At 39.9% G+C, this 22,139-nt stretch overlaps 1 protein-coding gene across 2 annotated transcripts in view; it reads right to left on the reverse strand.

Annotated features, from left to right (window-relative positions):
• Positions 1 to 18,677: 18,677 nt before the first annotated feature.
• The window catches only part of slc24a4b (solute carrier family 24 member 4b), a 35,956-nt gene continuing 32,494 nt past the window's right edge, over positions 18,678 to 22,139 (reverse strand). For both annotated transcript variants that reach the window (XM_067572260.1, XM_067572259.1), the window contains exon 17: positions 18,678 to 22,124. In XM_067572260.1, the coding sequence (XP_067428361.1) occupies positions 21,975 to 22,124 (150 nt within the window). In that variant the 3' untranslated portion in view covers positions 18,678 to 21,974. The remainder of the gene's footprint in view (positions 22,125 to 22,139) is intronic.

Consider the following 22,139-nt stretch of genomic DNA (forward strand, 5'->3'; position numbering starts at 1 on the left):
GGTAGAAATGAATCTATCCTTCATGTAGGCTGAGCATTAGGGAAATAAAGCATCCTTAAAAACATTTTGTAGTTGTTGTAGCTGACATTATTCCACTAGTTTGCTCAGCCATCCCCCCTTTAGATTGTTCTTTTGTCTTTGGTTCACTCTAGCCTAAGCTAACAATGTCAACTGCATCAGCTGAGCGATCATACTCCAAACTGAAGCTGATCAAGACCCAGCTTAGGAACAGATGTGGAGAAGGAAGGCTCTCAGATCTTCTGCTGTTGTCCATTGAGAGGGACATCCCAATTGACCATGACTAGGTCATTAATATTTACAAATTCATGCCAAAAGAATTCTCCTTTAATTCCACCAGGCTTGCTTCTTGCTTCCCTGACAAGATTGCTCAAAATAGCTAATTCTCAAAATGTTAATAGTTCCATGTTTTTACTACAGATGTGTTCGAGAAATAAATATTTAAAATGTTACCCATTCCCTGAATTTAATTACAGATGTTATAGTAATAAGTTTTTTTTGTTGTTTTTTTTTTTAAAAAAGTAAATTCTTTTTAATACACAGGTACTGTTTTCCTTATATTTTGAATCACGCTATAAGATGTTAATCTTATAGGGTGTTAATCATTGTTCTCTGCTGATGGGGCCCCTTTGAATGTATCAGGTGCCCTTTATATTTTTTTGCCCGTGCAGACACCCTGAGTCTGCCATCAGTTTCTGTTGATCTGTTCATGATACCCAAGTTGACTGTTTTTATATTAATGTCCACATTGCATAACTGTTTACAGTCAATCATCTAGAATGAGACAAATAACTCTACCCCAATAAATAATCCATCAAAATCTTGTCACCTTACACTTTATTGTCACATCTAGGTCTCTGTATTTAGAGCATCCTTGCTAGCTGTGACGGCAGTTAATCTAGGTTTGACACTTTGCAACATAAACAAGTAGATTAAAAAATCTAATTACACACCTCCTGCACTGCAAAATGATTTGTTAAATAGGCTATAACTTTAAATGTGGAAATGACACAGTTATTATCTTGTAACTATAACAGGCCCATAGATGCAGCATGTGAGGTGATAAAATGTAGGAGAATTTGGAGCCTACGCTGGCAGCTGATGGCCCAGTTGGCTCTCTGTGGCAACTCACATTATTAAATCTCTCTTATGCTGTCTGAACAGTAGACTCAGCAATTTTTTTTTTCAAAGAAAGGGAATTGAGAACCAGGTCCAAACTTTAATTAAAAATGTCCCCCTGTATGAATAAGAGCCGCAGAACTGGTCCTTGTTACCATTTAGAACCTGTATGTCTGCGACTGAGACCGAATCTGAGATGAAAATCTTTGCTGTGGTCTGGATCACAGCTCATTGTTAGGCTTACAGTATAATGCCGCTATTGTTTGAATAAATCTTGTCAGCGCAAGTGGTTGAAGGGGGGAAAGTAAATGGCAAACTTGGGAATAGAATAAATTACCTGTGGCTGTATCTGCAACAGATCACCTTTCTGAGACCCTCTGAGCAAGGGATTCATCCATAAATCACCAGGACTGCGCATCAGGAATATAATTGTACTCTCTCCATATGTAATAAGTTGGTAAAAAGCACTTTTTCTCTCCAACTGTGATTTACTGTGTATCTATGACTTCCTGAATCACTTAATATCAGCAAAATTAAGTTGGATGAAGGTGTTGCCAATATTACAGACTGTCCCCTTGACCACTTTTGTATTTGCTGACATCATACTTTTTAGTAAATGTCTGTTTTCACACCGTAATCACTTTGCTGGCTACGCAAACCTTCAACTGTACAAGCTGCAGTGCACAGTAACTGCAACGCAAGTGCTGTCCACTGGGGGCTCTGTCAACAAGAAATTCAATCCAAAACAATGATGCTAAAAGTTAATGAGACAAAATGTGTTTAAGATACTGACGTTTCAGCAGTACTTAGCCAAATATTCACTACTCTCCATGACAGTTACTGAAGTCACACTCTAGCCTAAAGATTATATTATGCATTAAGTGTGTCTAACATTATTAATCACACATCATTTGTACTTTAGTCCTAAATACAGGCAAATTAGTTAACTCTCAAAATTAAGTGTTTTCAAATCTCATAGAATTACCAATAATTGGTGTATCCACTTACATTTCAGAAAGATAACAAGCACAAACCTTTTGGCTAATGCGCTCCTCAGTGTGCAGTGCATGGTATTTAGTAACATCATGTAAATGCCTGTGTGGCTTCACCCATCTTTAACTTGAGCAGAGGTCTAATTAGCAAAAGTAATTGGAGACACCTGTGTGGGTTTGCAAGGAGCTCGCCAAGAATTACAGCATGCAACTCCCCCTAAAACCTTGAAATTGTTTTTAAAATTGTTTGTGTACAGATTAAAGTAATGAGATACAATGAGTTTTAGAGGTGTTGATAGACGCATTTTTGAACTTTTGACAGAGCCAGGCCTGTTGTTTCCCCCGTTTCCAGTCTTTATACTAAGCTAAGCTAGTCACCTCCCGGCATTAGCTCCATACTCCACACATGCGAGTGGTATCGATCCTCTCATCCAACTCTCAGTAACAAAGTGAATAACCATATTGACCGTGAGTGTCAAATGAATCCTTTAAAACCACATTAATCAATACTTTTTATAAAAACAGTCGATCAAATGACTGAATGTAATGTGAAAGGTGTCACTTGTATCGACAGAATCCGAGAGAAAGAATTTCCATCCAACTCTTCAGTCTCCATCTGCTCTACAGAGCTTCTTAGTCGATTTTGAATCATAGTTTGTCAAAAAAGCAAATAAACTCTGATAAACCTACTGTGTACCTGTCCAGTACCAAATGACACACAAAGTTAGCTATTAGCTTGTGAACATAGTGGAGCATTTAGCAGCTAACAAGAGATATTTCCCTTAGGAGTTGGAGGAGACCAAAAACCTCCATATCAACATTATTAGGTGATAATATTTTGTTGTTGTGTTTTCAGCTTGTTCTGCAGCTGTCAGTTGGTAAAAAAAACAAAAAAAAACAAATGCAGATTCAAACAAGACGGTAAAATCAGGTGCAAACAATTAAGTCAAACACTGCCTTTGAAATAGGGCATAGAATAAATTTAAAAGGAAATGGTAATAAATCAACCTAGACATACAGTAGATGCTTAAAAAAAATGTCAAAGAAATGTAACAGTAACAAACATCTAACAAATAGAAGTTAGAATAAAAAGTTGCACAAAGAAGAAAGAAAAACAAATATTTTGCCACACAGAAATAGTCCAATAGCTGCCACAAAACATCTAAATGCCATCAACAACTTTAATGTCAAGAAAGAAAGAAAAATCTTTGTTGCTCCAGAAGCAGATTTATTACACTCACACACATACGGATTATAGCAATCATTTATCTTTTACCAAACTTAACAAAAAACATATATTCACCAACAAAGGAGGAAGTATCCCATTTTAATTACAGATAACAATACACTGAATTATGACTATGCTTTCTACTGAAAACCAAGCAAAGTATGCAAGTCAGCTTTACTGTTTTAATTCAAAATTAGATGTAATTATGAGTGTGAATCTATATTACAGGCTACAATAAATGCGAACCTTGGACTCTACCCAACACTGTGTTGCTGTAATGATGGATGTCGGTGGAATAGCCTAATACAAGTCCACAGCAGCACTCAGTAATCTATGGCACATTACACATCCTGACTCTAACCTTGATTAAAGGGCCCAGTGAATGACTCACCATTAGTTGATTTTTGCAGATGGTCTTATTAGAACTGTCAGTCTCCATTGCACACTGCTAGCTTCACCAGGGCTGACTACTTAATATTCATACATACATAGATAAGGTATTGTGTTACCTTCATGAACTGTACGGCGTGTGCAGAATGGATTAATCACTGAGCCACAATGCACAGGGGAACAGACGATGGTAGCTGTCATAAACAGATAAGCATAAATGAAAGCTGAGCGTGCATTGTGGTAGAGAGTCCCACTGTTAGTTGTTAAAACAGCTGACTGTCCTCTGAGTTTATGGCTTGATTTCTATGTTATCTATAAAGGGCCTTCATTGTCGTCTGGGTTACTCCCACAAAAAAAAAGCCCACAACAGCCAGTGACTCCAGGTTACAGCTCTGATAATGTCACTGTCCTCATCATCATTCCGTTTATTTCAATTTTATCTAGTTATAAAGTTTTCAGATGTTTTAAATACCAAGTAAAGGTCACAAGGTGGTAATAGACTACAAAAGCAATGTGTCACTTCAGGATTGTGGACTGTCAGGTAAGGGATCCTAAACGCAGCCAGTCAGTGAATTTTTACTGTTGTAGCTGCTGAACGGGAGGATAAGTGAGCCGAGGACTCAAGTATAATATTTTACAATAACTTGTGAAACATGATGTTGCTTCTATTTGCAATCTGCATATATGCAGTGGTAGCAAATCGCGTGTGAAAACAGCTCTTGGGCGACGATGCCAAGAAAACCAATAAAAGGAAACAACGTGACACGACCAGTGTTGGGAGAGCAGCTTGCAAAATTGCCTTTAAAATGTCTATGTATATGATGTTGTGGTTCGTGGGTTCAAATGTCTCAGTTTGAATACTCACTTAGTACTATACTCAGCAAGTGGTATGGGGAGCGAAAGAACCTCCACGGTCTGTTCCAGCTGTAATAACTCATTCAAAATCATATTGACATTTATAATAACGCACATTACACTCTTACCAAGGATGTATCAGTATCAGCCTGACGTGTGTTAAATTCCTACACATCAGTGAGTTGAATTCGGGACAACATATGTTAATTGCGACACATTAAGTGTGTCAAGGGTATTAACACTGACTGTCAGATAGATTAACACAGATGTGTAATGAGGTGTAAATGCTAACACAGTTATAATAATGTGTAAATATTAACACATTCATGTGTTGCTCTAAATTACACATTGTGATCAGAAATCTCACTTCACTCAACACAAGCGTGTGTTGCTCTACACAAATGGTTGAATACGATGAATAAAACGGAAAATGCCACTTGGAATTATTTTGTGATGATATTTATTATTATAATTTCAAAGAGACATTTAGTTCACAATTTATATTAAACTCATGAAATTAAAAAGTCCTTTACAAAACATTATATCTAGGGTTGATACAGATCTGGTTTCCCTTGAAACATTTATCAAAGTCAAGTGGTCTAAAAGCAGACAAATCACCAGGAATCTGTACAAGTATGAACTCATCAGCTCTTTCCACTGCATAAACATAAAAGTAGTCATCAAAACAGTTGACATTCACAACCCGTACAAAAGATAGAGCAGTGCCCTTGTCTATCTGTGGGAGAAGATGAATTATTTCTCCAAAGACTGGTTCATTTTTAGTAGCCTGGCTGCTGTTATCATAACAACAGTCCCATTCCGCATGTCCACACAAAGTCACCGTGTAAGAAACACACATTGTTTCTGCAATGTCTCCTTCAAGGGTTGACCTGAGGTTATCAATCGACTGTTCACCTTTCTCTGGGGATCCGAGAATAACCAGAAATACATTTGGAACACACATTTTGTTACCCATGGTTGACCAAAACTCCAACAATGCACTTAAAGAACATGGTTTTTGTATGCCAGTGTCTTTGATATATTCTTGAAGTTGCACACAACAACATGTGCTTGTCCTCACACACCATAGTTTGGACAGTGGTCCAGATAAGACCATTATGGTGGAATAATGCATCATAAGTGTTTAGTTCTTTGAACAGTCTATGATGAGCAGTTTCAAATACACAGAAAGCTCTGTGATTACCACAGGTGCAAAAATGATGCTGCATATTTTACGTAGCAATAGAAATAATTGCCAGTGTAGGTTCTCTGGATTCACCAAGTCTCCAAGAAGGAAAGGTAAGGTTTGTATGGGACACCACATTTGTGCTTCAGTCTGTCTAATAGCAGTCTCTGATGTCCTCAAATTGAGGATGACACTGGGTTTGTTTTTCTCATTTGAATACCCATAATCAAAGCCAACTGTTCTTTCATTTAACTGTTTCAGGCAAAACAGGCAAATGTAGTAGGGTTGTACTTGACTCAGAATTTTGTCAGTGAAATTGGATTTGGCGGTTCAATATGAATATTCAAGTACTGTATTTGTTCCTTATATATATATATATATATATATATATATATATATATATATATATATATATATATATATATATATACACACCAGTGGCAGCTGGTGACTCAAAAAATTGGGGAGGAAAGGAGGAAAACCAACATGGAATCTTACCACAAACCACATCATACTATATCATTGTCCCCCACCCGATGAAATCGGAGGGGTGGGGGGCAATTTTATATGCCAATAAAACAATTTGCTTTCAAAAACATATACATAAGAAGAAAAAGTGTTCATTTTAGCCATGGAGTGGTTCAGAATGTGTCATTTTATCAACAAACTTAAATTCAAATTTATAGTATTGTTCTAATGTGACAACAAGATTTATGTTCTCATCAAAAACAGACAATATATGATATGATTTACACGTGTTTCCTATGTATTTTCTTAGTGTACTGAAATATATAAAGTACCACAAAGCTTATAATGTGATACAGGTACAGATCAGTGCTGAATACCAGAACGATTGAACACTAAAAACATTCACGGATATAAAGTGTAGGTTCACAAAAAGTATTAATGCATGTATCAAATACATGACTTACACACTCGTATCTATATGCACCACATAAAAAATATAGTCTACAAAGCTGACATGTTAACACTTGTTATTCTAGTTACTTTAAGCTTATTACTCAATATACGACTCAGCTTAAAAACGAACTGAAGAAACTGTCACAAGCAAGCAGCCAGACCTCCTGCACACTCATTCACAAATCACACAACATCAACAGGTGACTGAACAACCACTCAATTAAAAACTGGATAAATTCCAAATAGCTCACTATAACTTCAACAAGCAAACTACCTACAGCACATTATATGATCTCTGCTGCATTCTCGTTAAGGAGATAAATTCACACAACAGTCACACAGAGAAACAATTAACCATCAGAGATGAAATTAGCAACCAAAGAGACAGAGAGAGAGAAGCTGTGTCTGACTCACGTTATCTGATGCCTTCTTCTTTGTTTCATGGAGATGAAGTATCCACGTCATAATGTCCATTTGTGGCTGTTGGTCATCTTGTTTGTTAGTTAACAGAACTTTGTGGCTGCTGGTTAACCAGTCTGATATCATTAGCAACCATAGACTGTATATAAATATGGACGACGCGTCGGCATTTCCTACCGCTATGCAAAAGTGAGGCCAAAATGTTTCCTTTCCGGGAGCTGCCATCTTGCTTGTGTGACGTCATTTGGAGCCAGAGTCTGCGCAGTAGAGTCGGGCGGCGGGATTACGGCCTGTGGAACACGCCCCCTCAGCCGTCCCGCTCCCTGACGGAGGTTTGAGAGCGGCTGTCACCGCTGTCAATCATGACGTCAGACCCCCTTTCTATATCGTCAAATAACTAATTAAAAACAAACTTACGAGAAAAATTAGCACTTGAACAAACATCAGCATGATAAGAACTACATGAAATGACAGAAACCATCTTTGAGAAAAATTTATTTGACGTGTACTTTGATTTTTTAGTTTGGCTCATGTCCCATCCACTAACAGGGATGGGGCGGGATTTATGACATATACTGCAGCCAGCCACCAAAGGGCGATCGAGATGTTTTGGCTTCACTCTTGGGGAGCTGTCATGATGTCCATCTTTATGTACAGTCTATGTTAGCAACAATGACAAACAAGCCAACTCTCCTGGTTGTTTCTCCGGTTGCTTCTCCCTCCAGCTGCTCCCCGGTAGCGTCCTGCTACTGCTGCGCCCCCCAGTCCAAATCCATTCTCTGGTGAGCTTAACAACAATCCTGAACAGTCTTTCAGGGCTGCTACAACAAGCCAACTGTTGCGTTGGCTAACGGAAGCAGCTATCTACCTCTCAATAAAAGAAGTGAAACTTATTTTATCTATATTTTACCAGTCTTCTTCTCTTACTGGTTCATCACACTCACGTACGCTACAGTGGAGAGAATTGAAGATGAAATCTGGAAACTATCATCGGACCAACGCAATGTCAATATTGCATTCTGGTTGTTGATTGGTTAGGGAAGACATCGTCCCTTGGAGCATCATTTTACATGTCTTGGCCAATCATAGATTAGCATGAAAAAAATGAAGTACATTCAATTGATGTAAGAGATCTCACCCTGTGGAGGAGAGCTGCCCCCCACCACCACTTCAAACAGACTGCTCTTTCTCCTCTTGCCCTGCAGGTGTCACTGTTGGAGCATTTTAATAAGAATGTCAATAATGGATTTTTTCAAGGAAGAGAGAAATTTTTTTTTATAAATAATACTGAGATTTGGTAATGGTTTATTTCAACCAAATATTCTTTTTTATATTTTGATCTCCCTCTTGCTTCTCAAAAAATAGAGGAGGGGCAACCTCCTCTGCCTCTATGGACCAGCCTCCACTGATATATACTATAGCTTGTTTGTACATAAAAGTTACCATTAAATACAGTGTTACAGCTAGGCTAGCAGCTAGCATGCTATATAAACCAGAACCAGCTAACACCAGATTACTGTCTAACAAAGCTAAGCCGAGCTGTCACCTCTACATATTCAGCGTCTCTCCTCCGTCTTTCACAGATATTCACCTGCTTAATCAGTGCTGAACCAAAATGTGAAGCATTTTTTTAACACAATAAACTGGTAGCTGTCGGATATGGACCCTGGTTGAGTTTACCGAAGGGTACGTAAATAAGCTAAAGCCAGCCAGCTAGCCTCACTCACGTTGCTCTGACACGTTATTATGGATCCCACTGCTTATCTTGGCAAGACACGTCCTGTGTAGCATTCAAGCGCTAGAATTGGCCAGATATCTATGCTTGCATAGCTAGCCTGCTATTTCCTAACTGTATGTTCAGTGGGTGTCTGGTGTTGAGTGATGGGAAACGTTAATTCTGAAGGACTTTGAGTCAGTATAGAAGCTGTATTATGTGTAGCTTGGAAAATAGCGATATGGGGCACTGAATTTTTCTTTCTTCCATGTCAGATCTCTTTTCCTGGGAGTGCTGCTGCACTGAAGAGCCGCACCACCACACGCCAGCCACACTGCAGGAGGGATAGACATGTTGCCGACGTCTGCCATTTGAAATGCAGCTTCAGGATATTTTAGAGGTTTGCACTGTCCAAAAATAAAAGGAATCACAAGGCAAGGCAAAGTGTGGTATCAGTGCTGGTGGCTGGTGCAAAACGAGGCGAGAGTGGCTGGTGCTGGTGTATGGTGCAAACCTCCAAAACGTCCCGAAACTGCATTTCAGATGACAGACTTTAGAGCTCCTTCAAAACTCCCAAGCCGGAAAGCATGTTGTGTTAATATGACAACTCATGTACAGTCAGGAGATCATCCTATGGAGTTTTTAAATCCACTTGTGCTCAGACCTGAATCACTGAACAAAAATAGGAAACTTAATCTAGAATTTATATCAAAAGAACAACTTATAATCCATATTTCTTTACAAGGTCACTGACACTTTGACAAGCTTCTTTCTGCTGCTGTTGGACAGTGTGCCTGTCTGCTGATGTTCAGTCAGCATTGTCTGGTGCCTTCTTTTCCAGAAGAGATTTCAGCTGTACAGCTAGGTCCTTCTACAAAATACAATAACAAACAAGCCCCTCAGTGACCTGGAACAGGGTGCATACACTTCTATATCAAAATCCAAAGCATCAATTTCTTCACAAGTGGAATAAGTCAGCTAAAATTTGTGAGTGTAAAAAAAATAATACAGCCTATACAGTATGGAATCCTTCAAAGTGGTCACCTTTTCATTTTCAACATATGGAGCCTGAAACTCCACAAACTCACACAGTTGTCACAGCTGATGTAGTTTTTGAAGTCATTGTTATACTGAAGAAACCTTTCTAATTGCATTGGATGTGAAAACTCTGAGTGACAGGCCTGAAAAGGCTGTGTGGCATTGTTAACACTAAAAAGTTCTTTGCACATTTCAGTCAATGTCAGTCAGCCATCTTTATAGATGGATACAAGCACTGTCCTGGCCAGTGGTCCAGGGTCTGGTAGTGGATGACGGTCATTTTCAGATAGCTCCATTTAGGCTACTGCCGAGGAAAAAGGAAAAAGTTTCAGTACAAAATGTAAGGACAAACTTCATAGTAAAAGTCACCCCTCTCCACATGAAAACTGATTAGACATTGGGAAAATAATGTCATTCATAGCATACAGGGCATAGGCCCTTTTCATGGTGGCCATTTTGACATGTCATTGCAGAGTAAACACAGATGTAAACAATAACTAATTATGGTCATTACATTTAGGTGTGTTATAGCTATTCCAGTGAGACAGCATGCCCAATACCTTGGTCCTGGCCCTGGCACACCTACATAGAACAGGACCATGATGTTATTAATTACACCTGGTGCTGTGATGACACGTCAAAATGAATAAGTGAATAAGATATGCTATTCAAGTCAGTACTTCTGTGAAGCTCAAAACTGCCATATTGGGAGACCATGTTTAAATTTCTCAAAGATCCAACTTCAGTGGAGTTTACAACAGGTCTCTCAATTTTGATTGTTACTTAAACTGTCCCAAAATAAAAAATAAAATTTATTATATGTATTATAATAATACTAATGCTAGCAAGCCCACTAGCCTAGTTGTCTAGTGGTACTGTATTCTTATAAAGCTGGGTTATGTGGCATATTGTGATCTCAAGCCTTGCCAATGATGGCAGTACTGAATTGGGCTGATGTTAATGAACACAAGGTGGGCGCATGAGGGTTACAATCATGATGATGTCACATGGTCAAAAGCACTGGCAAATTTTCCCATTCCCCATTAAATATTTCATCTGGCTCATTTAAATATATTTCACATGGTAATAATCATATCCAATAACATGGAAAGTCATTCTAGTGATGTTACATACTGAAAATAATTCATTATTGCATTAGAAGAGTACGCCACAAAATGACGCCATGGTGCATGTTAAGAGAGCTGGCCAAAATGGCCAAAACCAGAATGGCATGGCACTGCACTGGCCATTTCAATATCAATACTTCGACAAAATGAATTATGTTAATGTTACCCAACTTGGCTTAAATATGCAGATAGGTCAATAATAATCACAATAGGCTTCAATTTTTTATGGTGATTTTGTCATAGGCTAAGCTAGTTGTTACTTAATATGAAGTCAGCCTAGAATGGCCACTTGAGGCTGGCTCCAAAAGCGAGTCAATCCCCATAGACCCCCATGTTAAAATGCCCAACTTTACAGCATGATAAACATGTTTACAGCTTGATACAAAAAATGGTTTTGGTCTCTATAGTTAATTTCCCGATTTCTGACAACTGTACAGGGGGTGAATTTTTATATAACTCACCTGTTTAAATTTTATCAAGGCTTAAAATTATGCATTATTAAAGGCGTGGCTGCTTTGAGTGACAGGTGGGTGCCATCACCCGCAAGTCGTTACCACAGTGACAAGGTTGGTTAGGTAACGTTACCAATGGCATAACCCCAGATTCTCAGAGTAAAGGCGTAGCTGTAGTAGTAATAGCTTTTCAGTTTGTGAAGTTAATTGTAACATTTTGGTCACCTAAAAAAGTCTCGTTCATTGTTTGGTTGTACTAAAAGACCCTCTAAGGAGTCGGATGTTCAGTTTTTTCCAGTAAGTATATATCACCTGTCAGACAGCAGTCACTACAGCCATCAAACCTTGAGGTGAGCGAGCAAACATTAGTCAGGCTGATTCTTGGTTGATTCTGCATTGCCTTAGTTCCATCATCACATGGCTGTGAATGAATTGCATTAAATACACAATAACATCAATTTTATATGTCCTTCAGCTCTGCTGCTCATGTCCTCTTGCATCGGTGGTAGTCCAAAAAGTCTCTGCATGAGGTGCAGCCAAGGAAAAACAAACAGACGGTGGATACGCAATGTGATGGGGTTATCAATGTAACACATTTGGGTGTGCTGAAGAGGATACAGCATGCAACACATTATTTGCTGAAACTGACACAAAATGTGTTATTTTGCCATTTACACATTAAATGTGTCAGGAAACAACACATCTTTATTAAGTGACCTCAGACCTACAATATCATCTTGCTTAACAAAATGTGTGATTCACTCCATTTATCTAGGCAGGGATTGTAAATCTTTAAGGGGTACTCTGTTTTAGTATGACTAATGCAGTGCCCCAAACGTGACTGTTTGGAATGGGCTGATTGATAATTACTTCTCGAGAACCGAATATGTATGTGTCAGTTGACAAATGTATAAATTAAAACAATAATGAATTAATAAACTAAATGGTATAACTACAGACAGAAATTTCACCAGTGAGACTAAACTGAGGTTGAACTGTAGAAGCAGTTTATGGCCTTCCGTTGGTTGATTCTGCTGTCAATCAAACATGTCTGTGCTCCTATTGGCTAGTTTTACTGCCTCCGCTTCTGTTTTTTTCCCCTGTGTGTGCTCATCCTTCTCTCTCGGGCAGTTTAAGTGAGTGGGGTGTGTGCTTTTGTCCCACTGAGCAAATCAGAGCCTATAAGCCCCAACCCATTGTGATGTAATGTTTATATCAAACAGCCCCCTCCGCACTCAGACATGTAGCTGAGCAGCTTGTTGTTCGCTATTTATTCACAGCTCATTAATATTAAATGTGTCACGTGTCCAAATTGCACCAAATTTCACACGTTCTTGGGTCCGTGTGTGAAGTTGATCGGATGAACAGTTAAAACAGTCTTAAACTTTTTAAAGTCATTATCACTACAGATGTAATCCCACCTCCGACCACAATGTGGGTTGCAATGGCAGAGTAGTCCTGTCCGTATTTCTGCTCGTTAACTCCATAGGCAGAAGAAAAAGAAGAAGCAAAAATGTTGTTTGTGAGGTATTTTTTATATATTTCTCGAGAACCGCTCATCCAAACAACTTCACACTCAAGAGTGCACTTTCTTGAGTCCCTGGCAATACACCTGCCAAGTATGAAGTGGATCAGATACACGGTTCTTGAGATATGGGAAGTACATACATACATACATACATACAGACAGACAGACAGGCAGAGATTCCCTGCTTTATATAGATACTTCCAACACGAAATAAAAAAAAAAAGTTTTGTCTACTTTCAAACTTCAAAAACACTAAATTCTGCATTTTGTAATGCCCCTGATGATGTCATCAGGGTTGCTTTTTCAGATTTCAGACATCTCCCTCTAAAATCACAGAAAACACTGTTTTCACTGGCTGAGTTGTACTCCCCATGAAGAGTAACTTGATGTCTAAAATCAGTCCCCTTTAAAAAAAAACAATTGAATAATGTTATTAGAATTTTCTGCATTCAGCAGACTTTAACAAACATTTCTCACAAACTCCAAAATGTCTTGGGTTAAATGTCACTAGCTTTGTAGACTGAAGCCAATCAAGTGGCAGCCATTGCATCATGATGCCTACAACAGGAGACAGGAGAGGGAGGGCTGAACATTGTAAACCATCTTTATTTTAGACAACAGATAAGCTATTCTGGATAATCCAAAGAACTTGCTTTAACAATTTTAGTGTTTAAAACTGTTCACAGTGAGGTCTGTGGATTATCTTATTACTGGCACATTACTGGCACAGCAGGAAGAGACATTGCTGCTGAATTCTTTAAATGTTGTATAGCGTTAAATCTTTCAACACTAAGAGAAGCAAAACTCCATGCACCACATTTTATTGAGTGAATATCTCAAAACCTGGACCTCTAAATGTGAGTGAGAATGTTTTTTTTATAATTTGGGTGAACCAATCCTATAACCAATAAATACACAGAGTGAAAGTTCACCAGGCAGTGTCAGTAGGCTATACTGTAGTTAAAGCTAAACCAAACCAGTGGTTAAGGACACAGGGGTGACCCACAACACCTTGTGTTCCTATGCAGCAGAGTGCCCTTATGTGCTTTATGAGGGACTGCAGCAGGCAGCAACAACCTAGTTTGTTCACCATCCATCACTGCAGCACAGCAATTTACCCAAACAGTAAAGTGGTGTCAAAAATACTGACAAGGCACAAACAAGGAAAGAAAATGTCCCCAAACTGTAACTGCGGGGGTTGTGGGTGAACAGATAAACAACTTTTCAAAGTCAGATTACATTGCTGTATGTGTCGAGGCCAGGATGCGTGGGCCTTGTGTCTTAATGTGGCACAACAAATGGTGGAAGGGAGCTAAGCCGGCATTAACAGGAGATGCAGTAGCTGCCCAAACGGGCTTGTTAGGGGGCAGAGAGGGAACTCATCAGTGCACAAGATCACGGCTGACAGAGAAGCTTGTTAACAGCAGCACGGTAGCCAAGAGGGTGGCTCATTAGGGGGAAGCACCAGTAGCCTGCACAGGCCATGCTGGTCTCACCAGATGGCTGCCTGTCTGGCTGATGAAGGATGGACATCCATCATTAGCAAATTATGTGCAGTGCATTTTTTCTACAGGAAATCATATAGAAACCATTGATTTCAGTCATGGTTTGGCTTTGTCAAACAGTTGATATTTGAAACTTTATATCATAGAGTGCCAGAGTTTTATTCACTTGGGCAAAGGAGCTCCAATTTTATTTCACTCTAAGCTTTAACAAAGTTTGTCTGTGACACTGGAAAATGAATCCTGTTGCAACATTGCCCCCTACTGGTGCTAATGACTGGAAATCCAGATTGATGGAGGCAAGATGCAGTCAGACATGAATTTTCTCATCACTTGCCCCTCCATGGACTCCTCACATGTTGCCAGCCATCACCATAAATAACAAATTGTTTGCAATCATCCTATCTGGCTAAGTACAGCACTCTTCAGCTTGATTATTGCACAAGACAAGTTTCCAGTAAGGACCAATAAATCATTATTTATCCTTCATTCAGGGTGAAATACAGGCTATTGCAGCAACATCTAAATCATAAGTGGAATTCATTCATTTAGATATTCTTCTCAGGGATGCTTCAACCAAATAGCAGATGATTAATTTGCCATCTAATCTCACACATATCCCAAAATTAAAAGTATTGTTGCAAGGCATTACTTTGAGTGTTGGCTGAGTATGAATTTATCCAACAACTTTAATTAAAAATCAGTGAATTTTGTATTGAAGAAAAGCACAGCCGGCAGAATGAAAAAATGAAGTGACATCGTCAAGCCATCGTGATATGGCCAGAATATATTAAAGAGTTTTTGAGGGTTCATAAATTAGTTCATAAAAAAGCTTTAATCACTGCTGGTGCAACAAAGTAGCCATTAGGACTACCTAAACTCATTAAATTTACCGTAGGGGTCATTTCACCAGGAAAGATTTAGTATATATCTTCTCAAAACTCTGAGCTGCACCATTTCATTTGGCCTCTGGTTTAAGGAAGAAAAAAAATTAAGTCAGCAGGTCTGAAGTTGTCCTCCAGTGTTGTCCCCTTTCTCTTAATTAAATTTTACAGTGATGAATTAGAATCAATTACATAAAAGGCCAGTTTCGGTACGAGACCATCCCTAAACTGTGGAAGCTTTCCGAGATAAGACCTATCCCCAAGACCAACCATCCTGTAGGGCTGAACAACTACCGATCTTTGGCCCTCACATTGGTAAAGTGCCTGGAGAGACTAACGTTAACCCACCTCCTCTCACAAGTAAGCCCCACCCTCAATCCACTGCAGTTTGCCTACAGGCAAAACCACTCAGTGGAGGACACAGTGATGACTGTATTATATACCACCTACAGTCATTTAGAAAAGTTGAGCGCATATGTCAGGATCCTGTTTGTGGATTTCTCCTTTAACTGCACACAGCCCCACATCCTCGGCATCAACCTCCAAGAGCTCAAGGTGGATCCCGACATGACCCCCTGGATACTGGATTTCCTCCTCAAAAGGGAGTAGTTTGTCAGGGTCAACAGCTCCACCGCTCCTGTCATGATTACATCCACTGGTGTCCCCCAGGGGACAGTGATTTCCCCAGTCCTGTTTTCATTATATACCAATGACCTGAGAGGCTCAGATAGTGTGAGCATGGCCGTGAAGTTTGCAGATGACACTGCATTAGTTGACACCTCCAACAGCCCTGCACATTTTGAGGAAGAAGCGAAGAAGAAGCTACACCAGTGAGGAGCACTTTCTCTGGATAAACATGAGGAAGACAAAGGAGCTCCTCATAGACTTCCAGAGGAAGGCTGACCCTGTCCAACAACTGACACTCAGTGGAGAGGTCGTGGAGAGGGTTAGCAACTACAAGTACCTCGGGACCACCATCAGCAGCGGGCTGACCTTCAATGACAGCACACAATCCATCTTCAAAAAGTGCCAGCAGCGGATGTACCTCCTACGGAGGCTGAGTCATCTGGATGTAGCCCCTCCCATCCTCCGCAGCTTTAACATCCTGCATATAGAGAGTCTTCTCGCTTCTTCTTTTCTGGTTTGGTATGAGGGGTTCTCAGAGACCAACAAGGCCAAACTGCGGAGGGTGATCACCTTGGGGTCCAAGCTCTGTGGGAAGCAGTGTTCAACCCTCCAGTAAGTACTAAAGTTTAATTATATAGCGCCTCTTCGTAGATACCAGTCACAAAGTGCTTCACAGGCACACAAAAGACTTTAAATATATAAATCAAAGATAAACAACAGATAAAACACACTGGAGAAAAAATTCAGGCATAAAACACAAACATAAAATACCACATGCTACCTAAATGCCTGTCTGAACAGATGGATTTTTAACTGCTTTTTAAATGAGTCCACAGAGTCCAGAGACCTCAGACTTTTAGGGAGACTATTCCAAAGCTTAGGTGCTGCCAACTGGAATGCACAATCTCTCAGAGTCTTAAAACATGTCCAAGAGACACTTAGAAGACCCTAGTTAGAGGACCTAAGAACTTGGCTCGTGGTGTGGGGGTGCAGAAGGTCCATGATATAATTTGGAGCCTTGCCATGTAAGGCTCTATAAGTGAGCACCAAGATTTTAAAATGAATTCTAAAATTAACAAGAAGCCAATGTAGAAAGGTTAAAATAGGTCTAATGAGTGACCATCTGTTGGATTGTGTTAAAAGCTTAGCGGCAGCATTTTGGACAGTTTGTAAGCGGTCCAAGGAAGATTTATTAAGGAAGGTAAAAAGAGAATTACTGTAGTCTAGACGTGAAGAGATAAAAGCATGTATTAGCATCTCCAATACCATCTCCAGTGGCTGAATGACCAGAAGACAGTGACAAACGCAAATAAGATCCCAAGGGACTCAACTCATAACTTAAGCATCTGCTTTCAGATCTGCACTCTGGTCGGAGATATGCAGCCCTTGTATTCAAAACAAACAGGGCCAGCGTCATCCCCTCTGCCATTATACTTCTTAACAAACATAACCCCCTGGAACCTCCTTGTCTCCTCCACTTGGAAGAACTGGCTCTGTTGTGCTAACACCCTCCCATGCAGGCACACACACACATACCTCCTGATATTTACTGTGATGTCATTTACTTATTTTATCTATTTATTTTCTTGTCTTTTAACGTGATACCGACCTGAACAAAATTAATTTCCCTTGTGGACAATAAAGAACATCTAATCTAATCTAAGATATAGCTGAGAGATACAGCATTTGATTGAATCAGTTGTTCTGTTTAGCACTGATTTAAACAAATATGTAGAAATTAGTGAGAGGAAGGATCAGTTTTATCCAGTGGTGGAAGAAATACTCAGATTAGATTAAGTACCAATACTACAATGTAAAAATGCACCATTTTTTTTACACATGAAGTTACATTTACTGAATACAGCTTGTGAAGTCTGAGGTTGCAAAGTTGCATTATGGGTCATGTGAGATCCTGAGTTTTTGGGCTGTGCCTCATACTTGAGACTAAAAGTTAGGATATCTGCTGCATCACTTTTATTGATTCGTTTTTATGTATTTATTTCTCTCAGGGCAACTAACTTTATTGAATTGCAATACTAAAATCACTGGACTACCAGTAAAGGTATCAATCAGCAAAATGTACTTATGATACTTAAGTATCAAAAGTAAAAGTACCGGTTCTGTAGAAAATTGGCCTTTGTAAATCACATATTACCTTATTAGATAGTTGTTAATCAATGTGTAATGAGCATTTTTATTTTTTAGTTAGTGGAGGTGGAGGGTGGAGCTAGTTTTAACTACTTTATCTGACAGATTTTCCTCTTTAGGCCTCAAACGTGACAAGAAGCCCCAACTAGACGCTCTGCTTTACCACTGCTTTAATCATAAAAACATACATTGTATTTTATAAACTTATCCTGTGTTTTCATCTAACATCTCAACCAGAAAAGTAATTATTGTTCTGAAATAATTGTAGTACAAAGTGTGATAAAATGGAAAAGTACCACAAAATTGTACGTAAGTGCAGCACTTGAGTGAATGTACTCATTTACTTTCCACAGCTGATTTTATCCAACATAGGACGTAAAGAAAAGAGACACAATGCCCTTTTAATCTTTTACAACATATCAGTACATGCAGGGAGAAACAAAATAGAACAAGCAACGGATACATGAACAAATGGCTTCATTTAATTTATGTATTTCACAAACAATCCAAGAACTTATGAGACAAATGTACAGGAATTAGTTTGCCATTTTATTTTTTTTTCTTCACATTATTGCTTTACAGTAAAATGCATTGGTTGGATATGTCCAGTATAGCAAGACAATACATTCATATAAGTTATACAGATGTCCTCAGTAATGTTTTATAGTAACTAACTTTACATTAAATATATTTTTTAATCATTTATTATTCTTGACAAACAACTCCCACATCACATTGAGCTCACAGTGCATCAGGTCGCATTCAATCAAGAAATACATACCGGTCCTCTCTTGTGTTCAATTGCCATTTCTATCGTGTGTGTGTGTGTTCTAAAGTGTGCGCTTATTTTGTACACAGGATTTTCCATACAATCTGGTTTTATGCTGAGCTACGACAATTATGGCATTTGAATTCTACTTCTTTTTTTTTCTCCTCTTCCAAAAAAAGTGACTTGGTAACAAAGATGCGAGTCAGACAACTGGTGACGATGTACGCTGTGCGTCAGATGAGGACAAAAAGAGGAACAGTGTTTTTTTTCCCCCCTGCTGTGGTGGTATCACACTGGAACCTGGCAACTGGGACATGACCACACAGAGCAGAGTAAACAAAAATATAAATAAACACACAAAAAAAGCCCTCAACACTGCACATTCTGAATCAACACAAGTACAGTACAGACATCCCTTCCACACAGAAAGCATCAAAGTTTAAAAAAAAAAAAAAGGTCCTGTATGTACAGAAGACCCACTGAAAAGGTTGTAAAGTGTGTGGAGGGGAGGGTGCGTGTACAAGGGTGTCAGTGGGGGTGTGTGTGTGTGTGTGTGTGTGGAGGAGTCTGTAGGCCCTGTGTGGTCACTTCCGTCCAGTAAACACAGCCGATAGAGGAGCAGCTTAAGGGGGTCCAATTTATTTTTTCCTTGAAAGTGCTCTCATCCAGGTCCTTTGAAAAAGTGACAAAAGTCCCGAGAGCGGTGGAGGAAAGCCATCCATCCATGTGTTCCCTGCTGCCCCTCAGCTCGGGTCGGTGGAGAATTAATGCCCTTGTGCAAGAGGGATTGGAAATTGAGGAAAAGGGAGTGTGGTATAGGAAGGAGAAAAAAAAAAAAAAAAAAAAAAAAAAAAAAAAAATCAGACTTCCCAAAAAGCCACTGTTCCAGAAATGTCCACCTTTGGCTGAGTTCCTCGGCTGTCACAAGACACACACCTGTGAGCTCACACATCAAGTACTACTAGACAAACCGACGTCACATCTCCACAGGATCCCCCATCATTGTGGCAACCTTGCAGGGGCCTTGTGTCACATAGAATTCTTTACATTGAGATTGCATATACAAGTGCCTGCTGCCAAACGGCAGCAGAGGAATATTTTCAACACTTAACACCCCACTTTCCCACCCCGCACGCTTTTTAGTGTTTAAGTCTCTGCGCCTCACTTGTGGACTCCTCACAGGCATTTTTGCATGATGTCAAAATGTCTGGATTGCAGTGTAGCTCGTAGCTGCCGATTTTTGTAAAATGGGTCGGGCGATTTCCATGGAGATGCCCAGAAGCCCTCAGCCTTTTTCGCTGTGCTGTGGAGGAGCTGCGTTTAATGTCCCAGCATGCACTGCAGACAGAGGCGGGTGTGCTCATGGCGTTAACGAGGTTCCGGTGTGTTCAAGAGTCGAGAGCCCGGTGTGAGAAACCTAGCATGGGCCCGCACTGAGCACACGCGCACATACACACACACACACACACATACATACATACAATATTCTCTCTCTCACACACACACACACAGACACATACACTGAAAATACACACACACAGAAGGAAGCACTAGTTGATTCAGAATGAGAGGATGGCTGTTAAAGTGCAATATCTACATGTAACTCAAAATCAAGACCATCACCACCTCCTGGAGCTGTCCATCTCCGAGTTTCCCTGATAACTGACGGCTGTGGTTGGCACCCTGGGTGGAGGGGTTGCAGCACCCCCCACTGGCCAGAAGGTGTTATAGCAGACAGTCAGTGTTGAGAACCGTCTGGTTTCTTTGCATTTTTATTTATTTTTTTTACTTTTTTTTTTAAATTGACTACCTCCATGCTGCTGTTGTCTCAAGATGAGAACAAGTCACCTGATGACAAAAATCAGAAGCATCCCACAGACCTGGAGCCAGTTTTTTCCTCTGAAGTTGTGCAGTGGGAAAAGTGGAACAACCCATTGCTGAATGAAAATAACGCTGGAGTGGAGTCGTCGCCACCACCAGCCAGAAACCCCCTCTTGAGTGGTCAAATCTCCTTACAGCACAAAGCGAGAAAAGCGTTTCCATGTGCAATTTGTTTCAGTGAAAAACAGGCAATGTCCTATATTTGCAACAAGCTCTCCTCTGTATGTCATACTGGACAAAACCTTGTTTTGAAAATAATAAATACAAAAAACCAAAAAAAGTGTTTACAAGTTTACATTGTGCAGTGCTGCATATGCATAACACTCTCACAGTCAACTGATTTGGACTGTGATATATCTTGTGTCCTGACAAAATGTCTTTTTTTTTTTTTTTTTTAAGAAAACAAAGCAGATTTGATCAAGCAGATGAGGGTTGAAGAAGGTTGCAGAGAGTGAGTGAAGCGCTAACAGTGTCTGCTCCCTGATGCCAAAAGGCCATGCCAGGTGAGTCAGGTCCAGGCTGGAGGAGGGGAGCTGCCAAGGACAAGGCCCTCCTCCAGGGGTCAAGAGGGACAAAAGGAGTGTACTTTTCTCTTTGGGTGCTGGAGTAACTTGGTAAATCTTTTAGGAATGACTTCAAGGAGAATTATCTCTAAGTGGGAGTTTTGGTTGGAATTTGTGATAGGATTTTTTTTTTTCTACATAGACTGTGGTTTGGTTTGTGGAAAGGCTTTAGAATGGTGTGTGGAAATCTACAATGTGAACACTGAAAACACACACCAACAATCAACAGGGGCACTTATGATTCTGGAGGTCCCCGACATCTAAAAAGGCATGCTAGATGGGTAGAAAGTTAACAGGTGAACAGAGGAACTAAAGCCTTTACTGCAGTAACAGGCAAATGCCCAAAACATGAGCATTAAGGACCGGCACTGTGTGACAAGAGGACAAATCAGAGACATAGACTCTTACAGCGTACTGCCTCATGGGAAAATTAAATCCATATTTGGGACTAAAAGGATTACAAGGGAGAGAGCGTGGGGGAGGAGAAAAAGTCTGCAGATAGGTCCAGTATTATTGAGAGAGAAAAAAAAAAAAAGAAAAAAAAAAAAAGAAAGAGTTTTGGGTTGCAATGGGAGTGTTGAGGTTTTGGTATCCGAGGCATGCTGCTGTGCTCTACTCCTCCATGCACATGGGCAGGTTGACGAAGGTGAAGACATTGTACTCGATCATGACGGAGAAGCAGAGGAAGATGGCGTACAGGACGAGGACGTACACGCCCAGCTTCACGTCCAGCCTCCACTTATTGAAGTGAATCCCCAACACCTGCACACATACAAA

The sequence above is a fragment of the Thunnus thynnus genome, chromosome 18, assembly GCF_963924715.1.
Source record: "Thunnus thynnus chromosome 18, fThuThy2.1, whole genome shotgun sequence".
In the NCBI taxonomy this organism is placed as follows: Eukaryota; Metazoa; Chordata; class Actinopteri; order Scombriformes; family Scombridae; genus Thunnus; species Thunnus thynnus.